The sequence below is a fragment of the Rhodamnia argentea genome, chromosome 2 (assembly GCF_020921035.1).
Source record: "Rhodamnia argentea isolate NSW1041297 chromosome 2, ASM2092103v1, whole genome shotgun sequence".
NCBI classification, from domain to species: domain Eukaryota; kingdom Viridiplantae; phylum Streptophyta; class Magnoliopsida; order Myrtales; family Myrtaceae; genus Rhodamnia; species Rhodamnia argentea.
Window position 1 is genome coordinate 17,317,737 of NC_063151.1, and position 21,584 is coordinate 17,339,320.

The 21,584-nt window shown below is 38.7% G+C and overlaps 1 protein-coding gene across 1 annotated transcript; it reads right to left on the reverse strand.

The window, feature by feature from the left end:
* Positions 1 to 4,350: 4,350 nt before the first annotated feature.
* LOC115726841 (probable transcription factor KAN4) lies at positions 4,351 to 7,897 on the reverse strand. The gene is made up of 6 exons (XM_030656907.2): positions 6,765 to 7,897; positions 6,474 to 6,550; positions 6,102 to 6,141; positions 5,805 to 5,937; positions 4,921 to 5,023; positions 4,351 to 4,790 (listed from the first exon to the last, which is right to left on the reverse strand). Exons 1-6 carry the CDS (start codon positions 7,246 to 7,248, stop codon positions 4,608 to 4,610), a joined length of 1,020 nt encoding a protein of 339 aa, XP_030512767.1. The 5' UTR covers positions 7,249 to 7,897; the 3' UTR covers positions 4,351 to 4,607.
* Positions 7,898 to 21,584: the final 13,687 nt, after the last annotated feature.

Genomic DNA, 21,584 nt, shown 5'->3' on the forward strand with positions numbered 1-21,584 from the left:
CTTAAATAATTCACTAGGACATATATAATTGTTCTATTCGCAATTGTCATGAGCAAAACGTTAGCATCTCTGATAATTTTGAGTTTCTATTACTAATGTAACACTAAAATGCCTTTTTATTTTTGGCATATTTAGATGCACGAAATTTCATGAAATAGATCCAAAGGTCTGCCAACTAAGCTGAAACTTTTATGGTACTCTGTGTTCTTTTATTCCCATTTAATGATTGAAATTTATATGTTTTCTTCATGAGTAAAGACAAAGTAGGACGTGAGATTAAAACATTTAAGTTTTCATTTCTAACTCCGAATAAATCTTGACTTATGTATTTTAGACATTTTGATCGAATGATCCGCTTTGTGAAATCCATGCTATTGCACTAAATTGATTAAGTCGGTGTTGCTTGATAATATTGTTGTTGATCAACAGTAAGTTTGTATATCACCGATTGTTTTGGAAAAGTTTGATTAACTTATCACGAAAGTATAATCGAGTCCTTTCACGAATTCCGTCAAACTTGCCTAATGGAAAATTCTGATGTGGATTATTTTAATCAGTTCTCTCTCCTACGCGGCAAAGAATCTTAAGCAAAAATGTCCATGTATGCTTCGATTATAGTTTTGCGATAAGTTTTAAAACTTTCAGTACACGTACTTTTTTTGTTCCATGAGAATTTGACGGATGATTTTCATTCAAATAAGCCCCAATAGTTTTTCCATTCTAGTCTTTTGGCCCCTCGTTAGATGGCTCGATTCGTTTTATGGTGACCAAATGTCACATCTAGAAAGCCTAGCATAACATAGGCCCATTAATAACTTACCCAGTTAAATTTTTGTGACCAGCAAGGTTGTGGTGACCCTCGCCCAGACCAATAGAGGGTGCTGCAGCTCTCGCCAGTCACAATTGTAAAGAAAAGGAAAAGAAATAAATATGAAAAAATATTAAAATATTATAAAAAAAATATTTATCTCAACGCCAATCGTGCCATGTAGGACAGTTGGTGTCCGCATCGGCGATTTCTGGCCAAAATTGAACGGAGGAACTCAATTGACATACTCAAAAGGTTTAGGACTGAATTAGCAAAAGTGCAATAGGTTTATAATTTTTTGGACAATTTTCCCTGCGAGTTGATTACGCTAGATCAAACTAAGGCCGCTAATCGGTACCTCTTTTCTTTGAAAGAGAACATTTCATGCGACGCCGGCTCCTTTTTGTTCGCATAATGTAATCTAAATGTCCATACGTAAATGGAGATTTACGGAAAGCAAAACTAAGCCCTGCAAATTTGGCAACGAACCAAAAACAGCATGAGTGCGAAAGGAATCAAATCGAAACAGCATCCAAGGGAGTGACGATGCAAAAAGTTACCAACAAGGTTATAATCATTCCAAATCTTTTTAATAGTAAGTAGAAGAGATAAAAGCAAGTTTGCATAAAAAACGAACGGACAATAACATAAGGTGGTGAAATGATGGTCCCGTGTTTTCATGACGATTGTGTAATTTTTGCATTTTCGATAGATAGCAACTTTCACCATTTCCTCTTGTGATTTTGATTATTTAGTTATCTCGAGAATTACTTCCGTCAAGTTAATAAGTCAGGGCATGGTATAGCCATTTCGACGGTGAAAATACCACGATCCTTTCTTTATTACGTGAAATTCCCTAAAATAGCACGATCCTTTTCACGACGATGTGTGGCACTAGCTTTTGCATGTTCAATAGATTGCAACTTTCACTATTTCCTTTTGTGATTTTGATTAATAAGTTTACCCAATCTAAGAGAATCCCAATCTCAGAAGGGAAGGGGAACGATCACATTGAACAACATGAAGAAGAAGAATAAGAAGAAGAGGAAGCTCAAAAGTTCAAATTGGAATAGGGGACCAAAACCTTGTGGGGATGATTTTTGGAAACCGAAAAGATAAATGGTACGTTCTTTCGGTTCTTGTCGGAATGATATGGTAAGAAAATCATGATGAGGGAGCAAGAAAATGTGTGTCCTCCATTGGGACACCCCCTCGGGAAACTTTGAATTGTCCGGAGTCTCTTTAACTTTCGCGCATGTACGTCGTGTAATCCTGCGTGAGAGAACCACTTTTCCCCCACCACTTCGGTCAAAGCCGCAATGATGATATTGGGTAGTGAATCTGCCTCGTGTTGATGGCTCGCCCACCCTCCGAAAGGGCAAAGGGTTTGTTTTAGCGCAACATTTTACGTTTCTTGACAGAAAAATGACACGAATAATTCTTAAATTTTGATTTAATATGTAATGTGATCCATGAGCTTTTAATTTGTTCAATATAGTTCATAGACTTTTGCTTCATGTTCAACTTAGTCCATGCATTGTATGACAATATTCAATATTGTCTATGGACTTGGATTAATGAAAAGGACAATGTTAAATATTTTTATATAGTTCAAGACTAAAATTAAACATGTCCCAAAAGTTCTTATATCACATTAAATAAATTAAAAGTTCATGGACCACATTGCACCCCGAATTAAAGTTCGGGGACCACATTGCACCTCGAGTTAAAGTTCAAGGATCATTTGCGTCATTACCCCTTTGTTGATGTTGCTAAGGAGTCGGGTGACTATGGTTGCTAATGATTAGGTAGTAGCTAATGAAACATCAACAATTTATCAAAGGATGCAAAATCGTTGGGTTATGATTTAACCTGGCTTAAACACCTAGGCTTGGTCACGATATCATAACTTCATGGACATGATTTGAAGTTGATATCATATATCAGTTCTTTAATAATCGTGTATGGAACTTTAGACAAAACTCGCCAAGCTAAATAGACTTCACGTTCTTCCTATCTTATAATTTTTATCTTTGGAAGGTAAAAATCCGAAAATTGACGAGGTCATACGTATTTCAAGATGCCCAATAAGGTGGCGGCAGTTTATGAGGTCAATACCTGTTTTGACTTAAAACATAGAAGGCCTAGTAATGGATTTTGAAATGAGGTCATTTGGGTTTGTTCGGAGGGAAACATTGATCAACTTGTACGTCAATTATTTTAGTCTATAACCCAATTTCTTCCATTTTCCAATTTTTTACTTAAGCACACATGAAAATATAAAGTACGTCGCTAGGAACGAACAACCCAAAATTATTGCAAAGGCCAGGACAAGGGAGGTGGGCTCGAGGAAGGTGTTGAAGACCTTGGGGGTGCGAAAATTGAATGAAATTGAAAACAACGACAAATTGTTCCGCCCCTCAACGCGACATGGCTAGAGGATTCTGGACCATGGACCACGGTTCCAATCCTCGTCGTGGGTCGCAAATTATTCATATAAGTCCCCCTCATACAATGATGCGTGCGTGGGCTAGTGATTCCGTCGGTGTGCGTGGGCCAGTGATTCCGTTGGTAAGGACTTCAGAGTTGCAATCGGTACGAAGGAATGAAGTATATGGTCGGTGTATAGGGTTTTCGGGGATAAGTGTATGGGATAGTATATAGGAACAGTAAGAACCGATAGCATACAAACTATATCAAGATATAAAGATATCACCAGCCACGATACAAAGGAAGGATAGTATGAACACCACCAAGGCCTAAAGATAACACCAGCCTAAGATAAAGATCAAGATAGGATGAAAGCTCACCACCTCGGTATAAGGTTACACCACTAACTTAGAATAAAGGGTTTTTTGGCTCACAATTAAGGAGTGATCCACTCTCTAAGGATAAAGATGCTGAAAAGGGTTTATAATTCAACTCACACTGAGGAATTCTCATTCATTCAGTCAAGTCTCCTTATAATGGAGAATCCTTCCTCTATTTATAGAGGGACTCGAACATAGGAATAGACAACAAGAAAGACTAGAGGACCAACCAACTAATAAAGACATGGGGACTAAACGACATAGGACTCCCATAACATTAAAAACACTTGGGAACTAGAAAGCAATTAAAAGACAACTAGAAACCTGAAAGCATTAAATGATATGGAGACTTGATCCAGACTCTTCCAAATTCGTCCACCAAGTTGGACCAATAAATATTCTTCATGTGAAGTCTCCAAATGGCTAAGGAAATAGCTTAAATAAGTCCCCCGTTGGTATGTTAGTAATCGATGATGAAATCAGCAACTATCTTGGAGAAGTCAAGCTTAGTTAGCTAGATCAGCATTCGGTAACTCTTTAGTCGGCATGTTAGGTCATGTCAGCAACTTCACACCACCGAAGCAAATTGTAACCAAAATCGGCTTAGGCCTAAATAAACAACGAAGTTGTGGGACTTGCCGAAGGAATCAGTTCGGAACTTAAGGATGATTCCGATGTGTTGGATGCTCCCACATCATTAGTCCTATGTTATTAGACACACTAGGCAAGACATAAAGTTATAATTAATAGTCGCTTGAAAATTCAGTTTATGCTTTGTCTTGTAAATTCTTTGGAACTAGCGAGTGTCCGTGACATTTGGTCATGCCTGCCCCTTCTTTTTTTCCCCATCAATCGAGACAAAATTTCAAGGAAATCACCAAGCAAGTTGATGGATGCGCGAAATATAGCAGGCCCAAATAATTCATTCGTCCATTTCCTCATAATTAAAGTTAAAGCAGGTAATCAATTTTGATTGATGGATGGATGGATCAACACTTGAGAAGGGTCAATCCGTGCGAAGATTCGGTGGAGTCCAATTGCCAACTTGGCCTTCCGAGAGTGAACTCCAGATTGACCAACGCATCCTCCGCATGTGGCGACGAGGAGGTCGAGTGCAATCTTCCCTTCACATCTTCAGGCATATGTCGATCAATAATCTTCTGTTCGTCCACCTATATAAAATAATGGACACCCAATGAGAGCTAACGACATAAGAAAAAAAAAAGTAGAGTTTTCAAATAAATGTTATGTTTTTTTGGACCAGACATTGTTTGGTACTCCTTTTGATTATTTTGCATTTACCTTGGTGTCATTTGCTTTGAAGTGGGAATCGCATGTCAAAGCATTTTCGTGATCCGATTCACTTGTTCCGCTTGTCTCCATTGATTGCAACCGCAACAAACCTCTGCTTGCACAAAGGTCCAAGAGTTAAAGAAATGTCTGTAATCTAGCTATGTAAATAATCTATTTGCAATTGAAATTTGGATATTTACTTGATTCCGGGGAGGGAAGCAAGAAATTCCACGATCCGGGTTCAGTGGATGAGACATGTATGATTAATTGGTCGCCAAGAATGAACCGGGAACACAAGCAAGTGATAAAACCCCAGCGCAGAACGATTCTTTTCAATATCAAAGTTACTATACTGATAAAAGTTCATTTGAGTGAGGATAAGCAATATGAGTCACGCATGGAAGAAGATGACAGTAACTTAACGTGGTACGACATCCATAGTCCGTATGTGCGGTCTTAGGTTTAAGGAGAAGCATAGATTTCTAGAAGTGAGAGATTTCAACGTGCTTAATGGAGTAATGAAACCCCTTGTGAGCTTACAGACGCCCGTTGGATTTCATCAGTGATTTCGAGATTTGGACAAAAACCCTTGACTTTAAAGCATGCATTGGCACCTTAATGTGGGTTTTTAACCTATAATAAGCTGAGCTCATCATAAAGGCCAAGCACGTAAAATGATGGCCTCATCTAGAAAACTAAGGCCCCTTTTAGTGTTCATCAAACTCAATGCACCTGTTCGAGCTTCTCCATCCGATAAGTTATACTACCAACGACAGAGCAAGAACCATCTCTTGCTCGTCAATGTGTGCAGATCTTCTTGTTCTTCTTCGTCTTCTTTATTTATTCTATTTTCGTCAAATGCGCTGAAATTTCAGATGAAAAGGCAAACTAACCCTTGCGTTTGCTCGAAACTCGCTTGGGACAATGGCTTGAGGGAGTTAGAGTTGTAGCAGTCTTCATGTTTCTCAGAAGATAATGATCCTGCATCTACATGTCTTGTACCAATGTCTAGTGTTCGCACTTGATCTGAAACATTCATCACGCAAAGAGTCAAAACCCATTTCTTTTTTTGATCTTTTCTGAGAGTTTTTTCCTCTCTTTCCTTCACTTGCAGCTAGCTAACTTGGATCAACAAGCTCTCTCAGGGGGAACGTGAGAAGTAATTAACGTGAGAATTAATCCACAATTACCTGACGACCCTTTGTCAGTGCTCTTCACTGTTCTATACATCTGCATGACAAAAATCAAAACCCACAGTAGAAAAGAAATTAATAAATGAGAGAAGTTGAAGTCCACAATGCTAAGATTAATGCCCTATAGCTATAGGGTGAGAGCTCTAAAGATACCCCTTTGTCCTTACCTCTTGTATTCCATTACCCACCACAAATGCACAACATCATGGAATACAACAAAGGACAAATTAAAAAAAAAAATTCATGGAAACCAAAAATGTCATTCTCAATTAATGAGATCAAGAGAATATGTGGGAGAAACTAATTCTCCACAAAAAAAAATAAAAATAAAAAAAAGAAGAAGGAAAAGTGCAAAGAGCAGACATCCACCTGCAAATGACTCTTCACGTGGGCTAGGGTTAGATCCTTCACGTTCATCAACTCCAGTACAGATTTTGGGGTTGCTCCTGTAAAATTACATTCAATCAGATTAAACTTCTCCACGACCCATTTCTAATGAATTTTTTCTGAGTCAAAACAAGTGGAGTGCATAAGCAAAAGAAGAGTCTTCTTTTTTATTTTTTTTTATTTTACTTGTTTGGTTCTTTTGGCTAAGCCAAGAAATGTCAAAAGAACGAAATGTGGTGTGAAAGCATATTCATGATATGCGCGTGGATTTACTTTCATGACCGCCTAGAAGCTGGACTGCATGAACAAAATGGGCGTGGAGAGTCGTGGTCCATCTCATTCTGGGCGCTCTAATGCTTCTTCTTACGCTGCTCGCGACTCGAGCACTCCGCTTGAACTCGCGGCCATATGTGTGAGGATGGTGGTGGTGACTGAGGCTTCTAGGTGGTTGTTGCAAGGTTGAATGGCCAACGTCACCCGTTGCAAACCCTAAGCTCAATGTGGGCTCACCATGGCCATGACCAAAACTCCTCTCTTGTGACAAGAAATTGTTCTCATGGCTCAAATCGCTCCCGCTGCTGCCAGAATCGGTGGTCGAGCTCATTTCACTACAAAACGGTTTCCTTGTGAAATCATCGTAGCCATGAGCCGCGACCTCCTTCCTGGAATCTGGAACACCTGGAGGATTGATTTGCAAGGAAAGATCAGGGAAAGTTGGTGGTGGGGTTGTCATGGGGGGTCTTGATCTAGAAAACATGGGGTTGAGAGTTAGGGATCTTGAAGGGAAATTGTGACGAGGGCTCAGTGATGGTAGAGAGTCCTAACAAGGAAACAGGAGAATCCAAGAAAACTAGAAATTGGTAAGTGAAGAGTGTGAGAAAGAGAGAGTGTCAACTGGAGATATAAAGGCTGACAATGGAATGATGGAGGTTGTGATTAGATCATGAGTGCCTTATGATTTGGATGGGGTGTGTTTAAAAAGAAGAGAGACTGAGGAGGAGGAGGATGGAGCAACATAGGCTTTTCGGTAGGATCTCTCTCTAGGTTTGAATAGAGATCAGTGCAAGAAATAGAGACAGATTCGAGAGCACCCCAGCTAGGGATTGAAAAGGAAATTTGAAGAAAATGAATGAATGCAGAGAGGAAGAAAGAGAAAGTAACAAGAGTTCTTTTTCTGGGATGAAGCTCTTCTGAAGGCAAAACCTAGTGAAAAGAGAAAGAAAGTTCATTTAAGGATCGATGCAGTGAGTGCAGAGACCTCAGAGAGAGAGAGAGAGAGAGAGAGAGAGAGAGAGAGAGAGAGAGCAGGAACTCCTTCCTTATCTTTAAAGGCATATTCAAAAGAAGAAATTAATGAATAAGTAAGAGGAGTGAGGCAGGGATGTGATAAATGGTGGTTTCTTGATGGGAATGGTTGGAATGATAATAGCGAGAGAAAAGTTGGGGGGTGTTGCTGTTGAATGGAATATATGGAAAGGAATTTGGTTCTCTCTCTTCTTACATTGATGGATAGTGACACCCCTCCTTGGAAAAAAGGAAAAAAAAAAGAATTCATTTGAATTTGTAAGATTTCGATTATGTCATTTAATGAGTTTAGAATATACCCATTTTTATTTCATGAACGAGGATTGACTAGCAGGCCTAGAAATATCCCTCTGCTGCATCTGAATTGCCCTTTATTATTTGGCTCTTTCCCACAAGCAGATGTGGCCCTTGCGCATCTCCATCAATGGTGGCCAAACTCACCTTTTGATTAGCAAGGAATTTTGATTAGGCCCCCAATCAGTTTTTTTTTTGTCTTGTGGACATGGATTGCTTGTCTCGATAATTTATACTTTGAACCGCTATGACCCAGCTTTGCTTTCGAGACATGCGAAATGTCCGTCTAAGATACTTTTAGGTCTTTCTATATAAAAATACATGTTACTAAGCTACAATTTCAATCAACAAATCAAAGCAAACCTACAATTTTTTTTTTTTTTGGAAATGAAAAATGTGCACCACGTGAGTTTAGAAAATGGCCGGTGATGTGAGAAATGGATTGTGCTTTCACAATACGGGAAATGTCCATTGAAGAAACTTTTAGTTCTCTTTACAAAAAAATACATGTTATCAATCCAACAAAAGAAGAAGAAGAAGAAGAAGCATAACTACATTTTGTTTGGGAAAATGAAAAATGAGTAGCATTTGAGTTTATGAAAAGGAGTTGCTACCATAACGATCCGACAGATCTGTCATTATTTCTGACCCAAAGATTTTTCAATTAATGAATGTTTTATGCAAAACACGTGGTGATGGTGTGTGGATCTATGATCAGAAATAACCGACAATACGGTCAAACTGTCATGAAAACATTTTCCTTTATAAAATGGCCGGTGATGTGAGAAATGCTTACAATGTTTAGGGCGAACAAGAATTTTGACATATGCCCCTTTAAATCAAGAGCAATATTTTTCCAACAGTTATAATAGGCTCGACTAGATGTGTAGGGACTGTTTTTTTTCTTTTTCTTGAGAGCAATGATTTTTGGGTGGCCACCATTTTGACTAAATTGCCATGACTAGTCAATGTCTATGTTGTCGATGCTTTCTTCACTCGCAAAACTAGTCGATGCGTGGTCGGTCTTATGTAGGTCACCGAGCTGGACACGTGCGGAGCCCCAGCGCAATTGTCGGACTTTAGCCTAGAATGAGCTGAGCTGAGCTCTCTCGTGAACATTAAAGAAACGAATGTATTTCTTATTTTGTAGTCTGTCTATGTAAGATCTCATTTATATGCAAACTGGTCTCTAGATGTCTGTCATAGGTTCTTAGGAGGTTGTTGCCGGAACCCTAATTAATCTTTTTCCAATCAAGCTAGTGCGTATATCACATCCATCATTACATGATTTATAATTTAGTGAAAATGATGATTCCAAACAGAAATCTTTCAATCATCAAGCTAAAAATCCCTTTTGAATGAGTATGTAAGAATACGGATGATTTCGACGTCAATGTCATGTGATAAGACTTCTATACCAAGCAGGAGCTATGCGCATTTCAGCAGCGGAGTTGTCATATGGTCCCAGCTAAGATTGTGAAGAATTAATTAGAGCAAGTGTCTCCTATATATTCTATTACAAATTGTACGTCCATCATTTAGCCACTAGTGCGTTTTGAAAGACGAGCGGTACTTTCGAGATATGCAGAGTCCTGTTGGAACATCTTTTTTTTTTTTTTTTTGGAAACTGTTGGAACAATCTTGAAAGGGATTGCTTTTGCTCGACACAATAGTCCTTTCAAAGAGGTACAAAACAGTCGTACATTCATTAGCTTGATCATTTTGATGGTATATACCAACCTTTTAAGACTAACTCTTCTTGGTTTAATAAGGCCTAGTAGGCTTCCTTGATTGGGGGTGGGTTAATGTTTCATATCCTATTTCCATTTACCTATTACCATCTTATCGAGCGTCAGATTCGTATCACGTATCCAACAAACGCTCAATGAAGAAAAATCGTTATTGCCTCTCCTCCTATCTTCTTTGTCTTTTTCTCCTTGGTTGCGTCGCCCTCGGACACCACCTCAATCTTCACATACCGTCGCTAATTGTGCTGCAGCTCGTGTCGCTCCATACTCGTCTATCTCACACTAGCCACCACAGCACTCCGTCTCCCTAACTCCCTCAACAGTGGGGAGCTCTCTCTCTCTCTCTACCCGGAGCCTATGCCGACCTCCGCATCCCCCCTTTCCCTTGTTGTCGCCACCGTCAATGGGGACAAGGCGACCATGACGAAGAGGCATCCATGTGGGGCACACGAGTTGCACTGAAGTTGCTCCGACGAGCACTAAAAGAACTAGTGACCTCCAAACCTTTCTCAAAACAACTTCCATGTCAATCGGTCAAACAACCATACTCAATGGTTCAGTGACGTTAATGGGGCTCCTGACCATATCTTCTCTTGAGAAACATCGATAGATCAAAACACTGGATGAGTCCAGGACCAGGTAAGAATTTGGCAGTGGCGACTGGTGGCGCCTGAGCGCAATGATGGCTCGCTGGAAAACCAACTGTAGTAGTGTAGTGGGCACTCCAAACATGAACAATATACAATTTCAACGTCTAGCGTATTGTCTTCATCACCTCCCATGCCTCCAATATTCCCTCTCCGTGTCCAAATATTCCCTTTGGCCCCGACCCCACCATCCTCATCCTCCCTGTCGAGCCCCACCCGGCGCGTGAAACCCACGTCCCGCCCCTCCCCTACCCCCCGTATCCCTCGGCATCAACGTGGGGGTTCCTCCTGCAATGTCACGTGACTCGTGACCACCTGTTTAAGCTAATGTGGTAGTAATATGTTCATGTTACACCATTAAATATAAAGATGTCTCTACATAAATGGTCCTATTTGTCATTGATTTGAGAATTATGACTATTCGCTTTCTCAAGTTAATTATGCACAAATTGCAAGTGGAAAATGATTTTCGTGCAACCAAAATATGCTGTAATTACTCCGTGTTCATTCCCATTTTTCTCGCATCCTCTTTGTACTCTTCTCTCTCCCTCTCTCGCTTCTCTGCCACCTAATTCCATTAGTTCAATCTGATTTTGGTTAATCTTCTGCATGTATTTCCTCTCTTTTCCAAATTATCACAACAATTTCTCTACTAGTCCAAACACGATAATTCTCGGGAAAATTTGTTAGATAGCTTGCAAAAAATCCACAAAACTTGAACTTGTGATAGCTTCTTTTTTTTTTTTTTTTTTTAAGTATGGTTTTGTTTAGTGTCAAGTCTCAACCTCCACAAACTCTCCTACTTATTTCCCATTTTGAATTGTGGTTAATTCAGTATTAAATAAGTCCACCTTGGGCGTGGACTCTTCTTCCCTCGAGCTACTTTAGAAAAATGCCCCCTTTCATTTATCTTCTTCCTCGCGGAAAGGAACAAAAGGGAGACTTGAATACGTTCAAATCATGTGGGCTTAAACTAATGGTTCCTCAAAGCCATGGTCAGCGCCTTATGCGCTCTAGATTCTCCGGGAAATGCAAAACCCCTTTGTTTTCTTCTCTTTTCTCTATTCCCCCCTCAATCAATTCTCTCTCTCTCTCTCTCTCTCTCTCTCTCTCTCTCTCTCTGTGGCTTGCTTGTTATGTTGTCAAATGCTTGGGCTATATATTCCATATTCCATGTGTTTGTCGTATTGGAGGAACGCTTCCTAGCTCCACTTTGTCTATAGCCACTGTTATATTCCGCCAGAGGAGGATCATTCAATTTCACGTCAAAACAATGGTAATATAAGCAGTGACCGGGCAAGTTGGCACCCAGCATTTTCTTGATTAGGGCACCTACCCTGTCTCCGTGTATTCCATTTATTTTACTTTTGAATTGCTTGGCCTAATTTTTTAACCAGAAGAGAACATTAGATTTAATGAAGATTGAGCAAAGACAGACATGTGCTACTTAAGATTTTAAATCCAACGTCGCTTCCTTGTATTATATGTGGCTCATGTCCCGTGCATATGCTCCACATAGAGAGGAAACTACTAACATACCGACCTCTTCACGCAATGTTACCATTGTGCCACTGCGGTACAGAATAAGTAAAGTTACCTGGAATTATTACCTCCTTTCGCATATTTATTTTCCTTTCCTACTCTTGTGTATAGTTCATGCTTATATGAGCTTTTTATTGTTTCTCTGCATAGGGTTCTAAACTTTAGAATGTTTATACCCAATGAAGATGGCAGTGTCAAGATCCCAGAACTGGAGAAGCCCGGAACGTAAAATTGTCTGGAAGCTTTAGAAGATAAACCCTAGAACACATTGGTCCGCTGACCAAAAGTCAAACTGCTACTATACCTAGATAGTTTGTGGGTTTGTGGCTACTTTTAGATCGTGCCTATATGCTATACACTGGTTAGGGAGACTAATCGTGCCATAGCTCTAGGGTAAATAAAGAGAATTATAAAATGCCACTAAATTACAAAAAAAAAAAAAAAAGAAGTTGGAAAAAGAAAGAGCAAAGGAAAGTATTTTAATACCGTCACTCGTGGGCATTACTTCCGAGCCCAAATGGCTCATTAAAAATATTGTAAACAGCAATCTCAAGTTCATACTTTTCGCCCTAATATTCTATTGACTCTATACTAATCGGAAGAATATTAGCTTCTTTATGGTTGATTAGCCTGAGAGAATGAGTTACAGCCATGCATGTGTCTTGCTTCGAGATTTGAATTCACCTTCTTCTTCTTCTTCCCCTCTCTCTCTCTCTCTCGCTCTCTCTCTCTCTCTGCGAATTTGACTAACTACGACAAAAAAGAAAGCAAGGAATCACCGAAATCACCGCCGTTTGGGCTGACGTGCACCACGACATTACATCACATAGAATGTTATTATATTCTTCTTGGGTCGCTGTTGATTAATCTCCATCAGAGAGAGAGAGAGAGAGAGAGAGTTTTTGAGTTCTTCCATGTCGGCTAGGGCAAGAAAAGATGCTCTCTTGGAAAGGGAGAGGCGACGACTGGCAAAGGGTTGCTATTATTGCCTGATGATGATGATGATCATAGTAGTCACTGTAATCATGAGTTAATGAGTAAGAACGTGACTAAAACTCAGTCCCGATAAGTGCAATTAATGGGTGTGCTTAAAAAGGGTAGCACTCACCCTTGGGGAGGACGCAAACTGATACCTACAATCAGAACCCTCAGAAGAGAGACATAGTTGTTAATGGGTGCTTATTGATTCTGCCCTTATGGGTCAATTTGGTGTTGCAAGAGTCGATACATCGACTATACATCTCGGAAATTATTTGCAATATTCATATGATCCTGCCTGATCTAACGGTTTATGCGAAGTGAGCTAACAAAAATCAGTAAAACCCCGACACCTTCATGTGAGAATATAACTAAAAGAGAGCCAAAGTCCGAGCCTGTTAACGTATGCAGTTGGACCCACCTAACACAATTTGTATGGGTATCCTAACATTAATATTTATCTCTCTCCAATCTTAGTCTTTGTTGGGTTGTTTGCACGACTCAAGTGTGGGAGAACTCACCTGAATTTGGACCGTTGAGCCTCACATCTCGGTTGGTTACATGCATGAAATTGAAACCCTTTGCGTTGATCATAGATTCACAGAAGCCTTTTTAAGAAACTGATGTCCATTCCATCCTAGGGAAACTCATCGGTAGCACAAAGGAAAATGAAGAAAGTCACCAAGTAATATAAGTATACACATCTTCCAATTTTAGGTCATTTTAATATCACGTTTTCGTAATTTAGGTAAAGTAAAGTTCACATGGTGGAATATAGATTAACAACTTTCATATATAGAACAATATAAACATTTATACATTAGATCACGTTTGTGTAAACTTTCAAAATGAAATAATAATGATACGTACCTATGAATTTAACCAGATTATTTCATTTTTTTTTCATTTCCAAGTTTTTTTTTTTTTTATGGAAATGAAATAAGCAACTTGTAAGCATGTGGTAGATAAAAAGCATTGTATTCCAAGGACGCCTAAGGCTGGGGCATCAATGTCATATGCCACTTACGAAAGTCCTAATCCCCCTCAAGTGAAAAAATTCAAGGGAAAAAAATTCAACCCTGGGAACTTGAAGCCTCCACCATATCGTGCGCATTTTTTCATGAACAACTTCAAAAGGTCAGGGATAGTTATCCTTCACACCTTTTTGACTTTGAGATAACTTCATTCCTTAGCATGTAAAAAGCCCTTAAGTCTTAAACTATGTTCTTACCCACGAAGTCAGAACATCAACAGATTCACGGGGTGACATTGTCCTTCATCTTGTGTGTCGTTGCATAACGAAAAAGTTGGGAGAATTGCCAAAAAAAAAAATATTTCTTAAACCTGTTGCTATCATGTCAATTCAGTCATAAACTTTTTTTTTATCAATTTAGTTCTAAACTTTTTGTATTTGTGTCAATTCAATTATTTCAGCTAATTTTGGCTAAAAACCGCTGACGTGGCACATTTGGCACTGACGTGGCAATTTTTTTAAAAAAATTTATTTTTATTTTATTTTATTTTTTTCCCCTTCTCTTCTTCCTTAGCCACACCTCTGAACGGCAACACCTTTGACCAGTCAGAGGTGTGGCCTCACCGGCCAATGTCGACGGCAAGGTCAGCCTCGCTAGTGGTTGGGCAACCTCGCGAGGGGTTGGGCAAGGCTCGCACCGCCAGATTTGGAATGGGGGAGCCTTACAATCTCTAGTGGCGGGTGAGGCCACACCTCTAGTCGGTTAGAGGCATCATCGATCAAAGGTGTGTAGAGGAAGAAGAGAAGGGAAAGAAATAATAAATAATAAAATTCAAAAAATATTAAAATACTATTAAAAATTACCACGTCAACACTGGTTTTGCCATGTCAGCAATTTTCAGTCAAAATTGATTGGAAAGACTAAACTAGTACAAATGCAAAAGGTTTAGGACTGGGTTGACACAAATACAAAAGTTTTAGGATTGAATTGGCAAAAAAAGAAAAATGTTTAAGACTCGAATTGGCACAATTGCAATAGGTCTAGGACTTTTTGGTAATTTTCCCTGAAAAAGTCTTGAACCTATTATATTAGTACCTTCGGTCCTACTTTTTCAATTAAATCAATTTAGTCATAATGCTTTTTGTATTGGCACCAATTCGGTTCGTCCGATCAATTTAGGCTGAAAATTGCTGACATGGACCTCGGATTTCTTACGTGGCACGGTTGGCATAAGAATTTAAGATTTAGATTGGTATGCAATTTAGTCCTACGTGGTACCAATTTAGTCCATCCACCTTTTTCTTCTTTAGGAAATGAAAAAAAGATTGTACTTGCATTAGTATGCAATTTAGTCCATGGTCGGTGGCCGTCCAGCCACCTGCTAAAAGAAAAGGGAAAGAACAAAAAGAAAGGGAAAAAAATAAAAAAAATAAAAGATAAAATTTAAAAATTTATTAAAAATTTTAGAAAAGTCCATGTTAGCGCCACCATGCCATGTAAGACAACTTGCATCCATGTAAGTGAATTTCAGCCTAAATTGAATTGATGGACTGAATTAATATCGGTGTGAAAAGGTTTATTACTAAATTTACCCAATTGATAGGTTTATGACTGAATTAGTACCAATGGAATAGGTTGATGACTTTTTTGGTGCTTTTTCCTAATTGCATACCAATTCACATGCAAATTGACTAATTCATGAGCGCAATTAAAATGAACTTATGGTAATATGTTTCTTGATTTTTGTAGATGTCAACTGCATATACGAAGTCCCCCAAGCAAATCTTTGAAAATATTATCTTTCTTTAATTAGTGATAGGCAAAGCCATACAAATCCCACCCAATTTTGTCTTATAAAAAAAGTAACGAATGCATGAATAGCTGTACAGTCATAATCCTTTAGCTCTAAGCTCATAAATCTCAATGTATCTTGATTTCGAAAATGCCAGGACATTACCCAGTGCAATGCACGGAATGATTAGACTTAAAAAAAAAAAAATCCAATGATCTTTTCGTTCTACAAAATCAAATAATTTGTCTAAAAAAAAACAATCAATACATATGATGTGTGTAAATTTCACGTTGTTCAAAAGAAAGTGCGCATAAGTCATCAGACAAAATTTGCAACTATAGTTGGTCATTTTACTAAACCCAAGTTAAGAATCATTCCATATTCCATTTCTTAAGACGTGCTTAAATTATCGTTTCATAAAACCCCTTTTTCGTTTGCAATATACAAAAGTAAATTGTAAATGTTGGATGTTCGCAAAAATGAACAGGTCTATCATAAAATTCATCATTAAGCATCATGAGTGGCTGAAATTAGGTTAGGAAAGATTTAAAAAAAGAATTATAAGACAAACATAATGTGACTTTTTGACTGTGCGAAACATGAAGAGAGTGACATGTATCACTAAAAATGGGGAAAATTACCAAAAAAGTTCTAAATCTATTGAAATTGTACTAATTAAGTTCTAAATATTTTTTTGCCAATTCAATCCAAAACATTTTGTATTTGCAGTCCTAAACCTTTTGCATTTGTGCCAATTCAGTCTATATGGTCAACTTTGGCTAACCAAGATGCGACGTGGATGCCGATCGGTGTTGATGTGGCATTGCCGGCGCAAATGTGTCAATTTTTAATTATATTTTATTATTTTTTTTCAATTTAATCCTAAACATTTGTGTCAAATTCCAATGTAGTCATTCAATTCAATTTTTGTCAATGGCCATCCTATGTAGCACATCGCCACGTCATCATTTTTTCGCCAAAATCCGCCGAAAGGACTATATTGAAATTTTGCTTAAGGTTTAGGAATAAATGGGAAAAATTGAAAAGGTTAAAACCGAATTGACATCCGTACAATAAGTTCGGGATTTAACTGGACAATTCCCCATTATTGATCGGATCTAGGGAATTTACTGTTATTACACTTTAATAAAATGATAACAGCACAACATTATGGCAAAAAGATTGAGGGAAGTGGTGATTATAACAAACTCAAAAAACATCAATACAAAACCTTACAAAATGAGCAAATTACACCCATAGCGAAGGGTGGAGTTTTCGATAGTGTTTATCATAAGGCCAATTACCAAGAAAGTCCTAAGGAAATGGATCTCGGGTCTCTCTCTAATTGGGATTTGGCTGTTCTTGTTTCGAAGGGAGAGACTATTAGTTGGATTTTGGGGGGAATGTGGGCAAGATTGGACTAGTCAACGAGAAACCCAACACTGAACCTTGACTAATTAATACATGCACACCTCGATGAAAAGAACGTGATATGAAGGATGAAGTCAGAGAAGGATCACAGACATTGAACCAGAGAAGAGTTTATTCTTCATCAAAGTCCCAAATAAAGCTAAGAGTTGGCAGATAAAGCATTGACATTCCCCGGGGACAGGTCATGCCATGCAGGGAAAACCGAAGAAGACATGCAAAAACCAAACCCTAACCACTTCATTACAAAAAACCCCTCGTCCTCTGATAGTTCCATCTCTTAAAAGTTTCTGGGTAAGCGTGCCTCGGTTTGGCCTCAACTACTCTCTGATCACTGGTTAGAAGCACAAACACAAGAACTACAGTGCTGGCTGTTCTTATGTTGTTCCAATGTCTCTCTGCCATGACATGATCATCACCATCAGGTTCACTGGAATCTAAATGATCGTACGGTATGTCATGTCCTTCCCTACTTAACTGCCGTACATTAATATTGAATTGTCATCGAAACGAGGGTAGAGGAACTGAGCAGAAAAAGGCAGAAGACGACCCAATTTCAGGGGGAAAAGAAAAGGGGGTGGAGACATGTCTGCTTTTTCATTGTGTTTTCAAGGGGAGAACGCAGAGAAGCAGAAAAAGGAAAGCAAATGACGTGTGAATGTTTGTACTATAAAACATTGGAAAATTTAGTGTGATTTTACATCGGAAAATTCGAGGAAATCGACACATTTTAGGCATCACTAGGGATATGAGCATGAAAAGGTCACATTACAACATTTATAACAAAAGAAAAATCACCAAAAATCCTAAACTATGCTCCACATTTATTCCAAACTTTTTATGGGACACCAAAAATCCTATATTTATACCCGTGTGACACATTTACTCCATGATTTTTTTTGTGACACCAAAAATCCTATATTTGTATTCGTGTGACACATTTAATTCGAACTTTTTTTGTGACATCAAAAACTCTAAACTTGTACCCGTCTGACACATTTACTTCAAATTATTTTTTCGTGACACCAAAAATCATAACTTGTATGCATGTGACACACTTACCCTCACAAAAAAATAAATAAATAAATGAAATAAAACTTGTAACCATATGATATATTTACCCCGCAAATGTGTCAAATGCCTACAAATTTGGAGTAGATGTATCACATGCCTACAAATTTGGGGTAAATGGAGTTTTTGGTGTCACAAGGAATCTTTGTGTGGTAAATTTGTTACACTGATACAAGCTTGGGATAAATGTGTCACATGAACACAAGTTTGAAATTTTTTGTATAAAAACAAAAAAAAACAAAAAAATTTGGGATAAATGTGTCACAATCTGTATAGTTTAGCAATTTTTTTGTGGCTTCTTCCCTTCTAAGAATGATATTAACATTGTATATATATGACAGGACCTTTCATAATACCCTAATGAGCTCTTTTTGTTGCAACTACCAGGTGATTTTCACTCAACTCATAGGCTGACTGATTGAGCTCGATGGTCTTTCGTTCTCATTCATGTAAAGGACTTGAGTTTCTCGAGAATGGATTATATTTCTAATGGAAAATGACCCACACGGAGAACAGTACATGTCGTGGCTGGATTTATTGAATCATCAGCTCAAGTTGGGAGAGAGAGAGAGAGAGAGAGAGAGAGAGAGAGAGAGAGGGAGGGAGGGAGGGAGGGAGGGAATATCAGAATGGCCACTGAGGCAAGGGTCTGGCCATTTTTGGTTCTGGACTTGATCCTCATGCAAGGAAAAGCTGCCTCGACCAAAAGAAGAAAATGACCTGTCCAGTTTTTCCCTCTTCACAAAGAAATATCCTGCCTGGAGGGCCATTGCTGCAACTTACATCTGTGAACAACATTTCCCTTTCATTTGGGACCATTTTCAAGGGAATAATAATTTCGGTTGTTAAGCCATGTTCAAACCAAGTCGCTGGCTCCGCTCCTCCTCTCTCAAAACTACCTCCTCTGCATCAATTTTTTGCCTCCACTGTTCAGTTCATGAGATCGTGGTTAACTTACTCTTTCATTGTATTAGTAGATCGCTTTGGATAAGATAGTAAAAATGTGAAATTGGATGCAACCCCGTGACACGTCTATCTGTTTTTCATTCGCATGTGGCCGAGGCTCGAAGCCATACTTCTCGCGGTTTCCCTTGTCGTTTGTTGAGAATTTTGTGCTACTGCTGCTGCTGATGATGGCGTCTCTTCCTTCTTCAAGCTAGTCTCATTCTGTGTTTTCTTCTTGCTAGTCGCTTGGACCACAAAATACCAAACTTTGCTTATAATGGGCCCATATGTAACATCATAGTACAGTAAATATAAATTTATGTATTCGTGTATGTATTATGTCCTCCTGTTTCTTTTGATTCTAATTTTGTCAGGGAGAATGTAGTGGAGAAGTTATTGAATGCAACCATGACAAGCGTGAACCGAGCAAGTATAAGCTCTGGCATAAGGCGAGTCCGGTGAAACATATACCAGATTCAACGGTCCATGCCCATTTGGAGTATATATATGAAACTTTCATAGATGCTCCAATTGTCGCATCACTGTGAGAATATGTCATATCTCAGCATTGTTTTCTCTCTCTTTGCAATTTTCGATTGTGCACCACTCTCATATCTCAGACTTTATTTTCTCTCTCTTTTGCGGGTTTTCGATTGTGCACCAAACTAAACACGCTGAAGACCCCCTCCTACGAAATTGACAACCTAGATTCCATTGCCGTGCTTGTGAATGTTTTTCCTCGCCTATTCATCAAGCGCAAGGATCCGTTTGAATTCATGTTAGGCTGCAGGAAGAAATGCGTTAGTCTATGATTTTCCCGTGGACTGGTCCGTAGGGGGAAAGGACAAGAACAAAGGGTTCAAACAGACAAGCAGATAAGATCAACACACATGATTTTCCTGGAGAGAGAATCATATGAAAATGGGTCGGATCCAAAAGTCCAGACCTGCCAAAGGGCATTATGGCACTTAGGACTCGAAAAGGTATAAAAAACCACAAGAACAATTGCAGACCATGTGCAGTCAGGGAGATGGGGATGGTGTGGTCAAGGATGAAATGGTTGAAACGTGGTTTGGAGTTTCGTGTGGAAGATAAAGACACTTGTGGAATCTTTCGCCCAGAGATTTTCAATTATGGGACTCACGCTCATATAATTTGTACTAGTCTTTCTTTTCTGAAACATATGTATCGCTTATTCACACCCTTAAATTGATGAAAACATACCTTGACGGGTATCGTACACATGTTTAATGTATGATTAGGCAGCTTTGTGGGTTTTCAATTTGCTAACCATCAATGCTTTTCTATTGGTTGTTCATAGCTATCTTCGCAAAAAATCTATTGAAATTGTGCTAGGTTAATTCTAGACCTTTTTTTTTTTTTCTTTTTTGGTTAATTGAGTCCTTTTTTTTTTTTTTTTTGCATTTGTGCCAATTTAATCAATTTTGGTCGGAAATTGCTAAAGTGGTGCCGACGTAACGCGACCAGCACCGACTTGGACAATTTTAACTCACCGGCTAGAGGAAGAAGGAAGGAAAAAAAAAAAAAAAGAGAGAGAGAGAAAAGGAAAAATAAATGAAAAAATTTTTAAAAATTGAACTATAATTAAAAATTATCTACGTCGGCACCGATCGCCCCACATTAGATATTTCCAACAGAAATTTGCTTGATGGATTGAATTGGTCCAAATACAAAAAGTTTGTAACTCAATTGGTAAAGAAAAAAAATTTAGGTTTGGCTCGCCACAATTGTAATAGATATATGACTTTTTGGATAGTTGTCCTGTTATCTTCATTATAAACACATTTGGGATGGCATTGATCTTTATGGCCTCTAGTGGATGCAAATGCTCATCCTCTTTTCTATGTACTTGATTTGATATAGCTTGTTTGACAATGTTTGTAAGCTTGAATGAACCATTAAAAGCACCACACTTTGTCATGTCTCATGTCACCATCTCTCGTTGGACTTTGGTCGAGCATGAATCAATTCTAGTTGAAGTAGTATGTCTTGTTTTGGCTAGTGCACACTTCAATTGTCCCAATGGCACATTTGCAAGTGCACCAAAAGGGAAGGGAGTCCTTCACGTTTCCCTTTGTCCAAAAATGGGGACAGCCCATGACGCGCATATTGATCATGTTAGTCTAATGCACGAGAGTAATGTGACAAAATCGAATTTGGTGACCTCGTACGAAAATCATCACATGATTTGACGCTTCAGATCAGCTCATAGGAACCAAGTTCAAAAACGTAGCCTTCCACGACAGTTTTCAATATGCCCACACATTCTTTTATATTTATTTTTTATTTTCTTGTTTGCTCCGAAATTAAAGTACTAGCGAAAAGGGGATCATGGTATCGGCTCACCC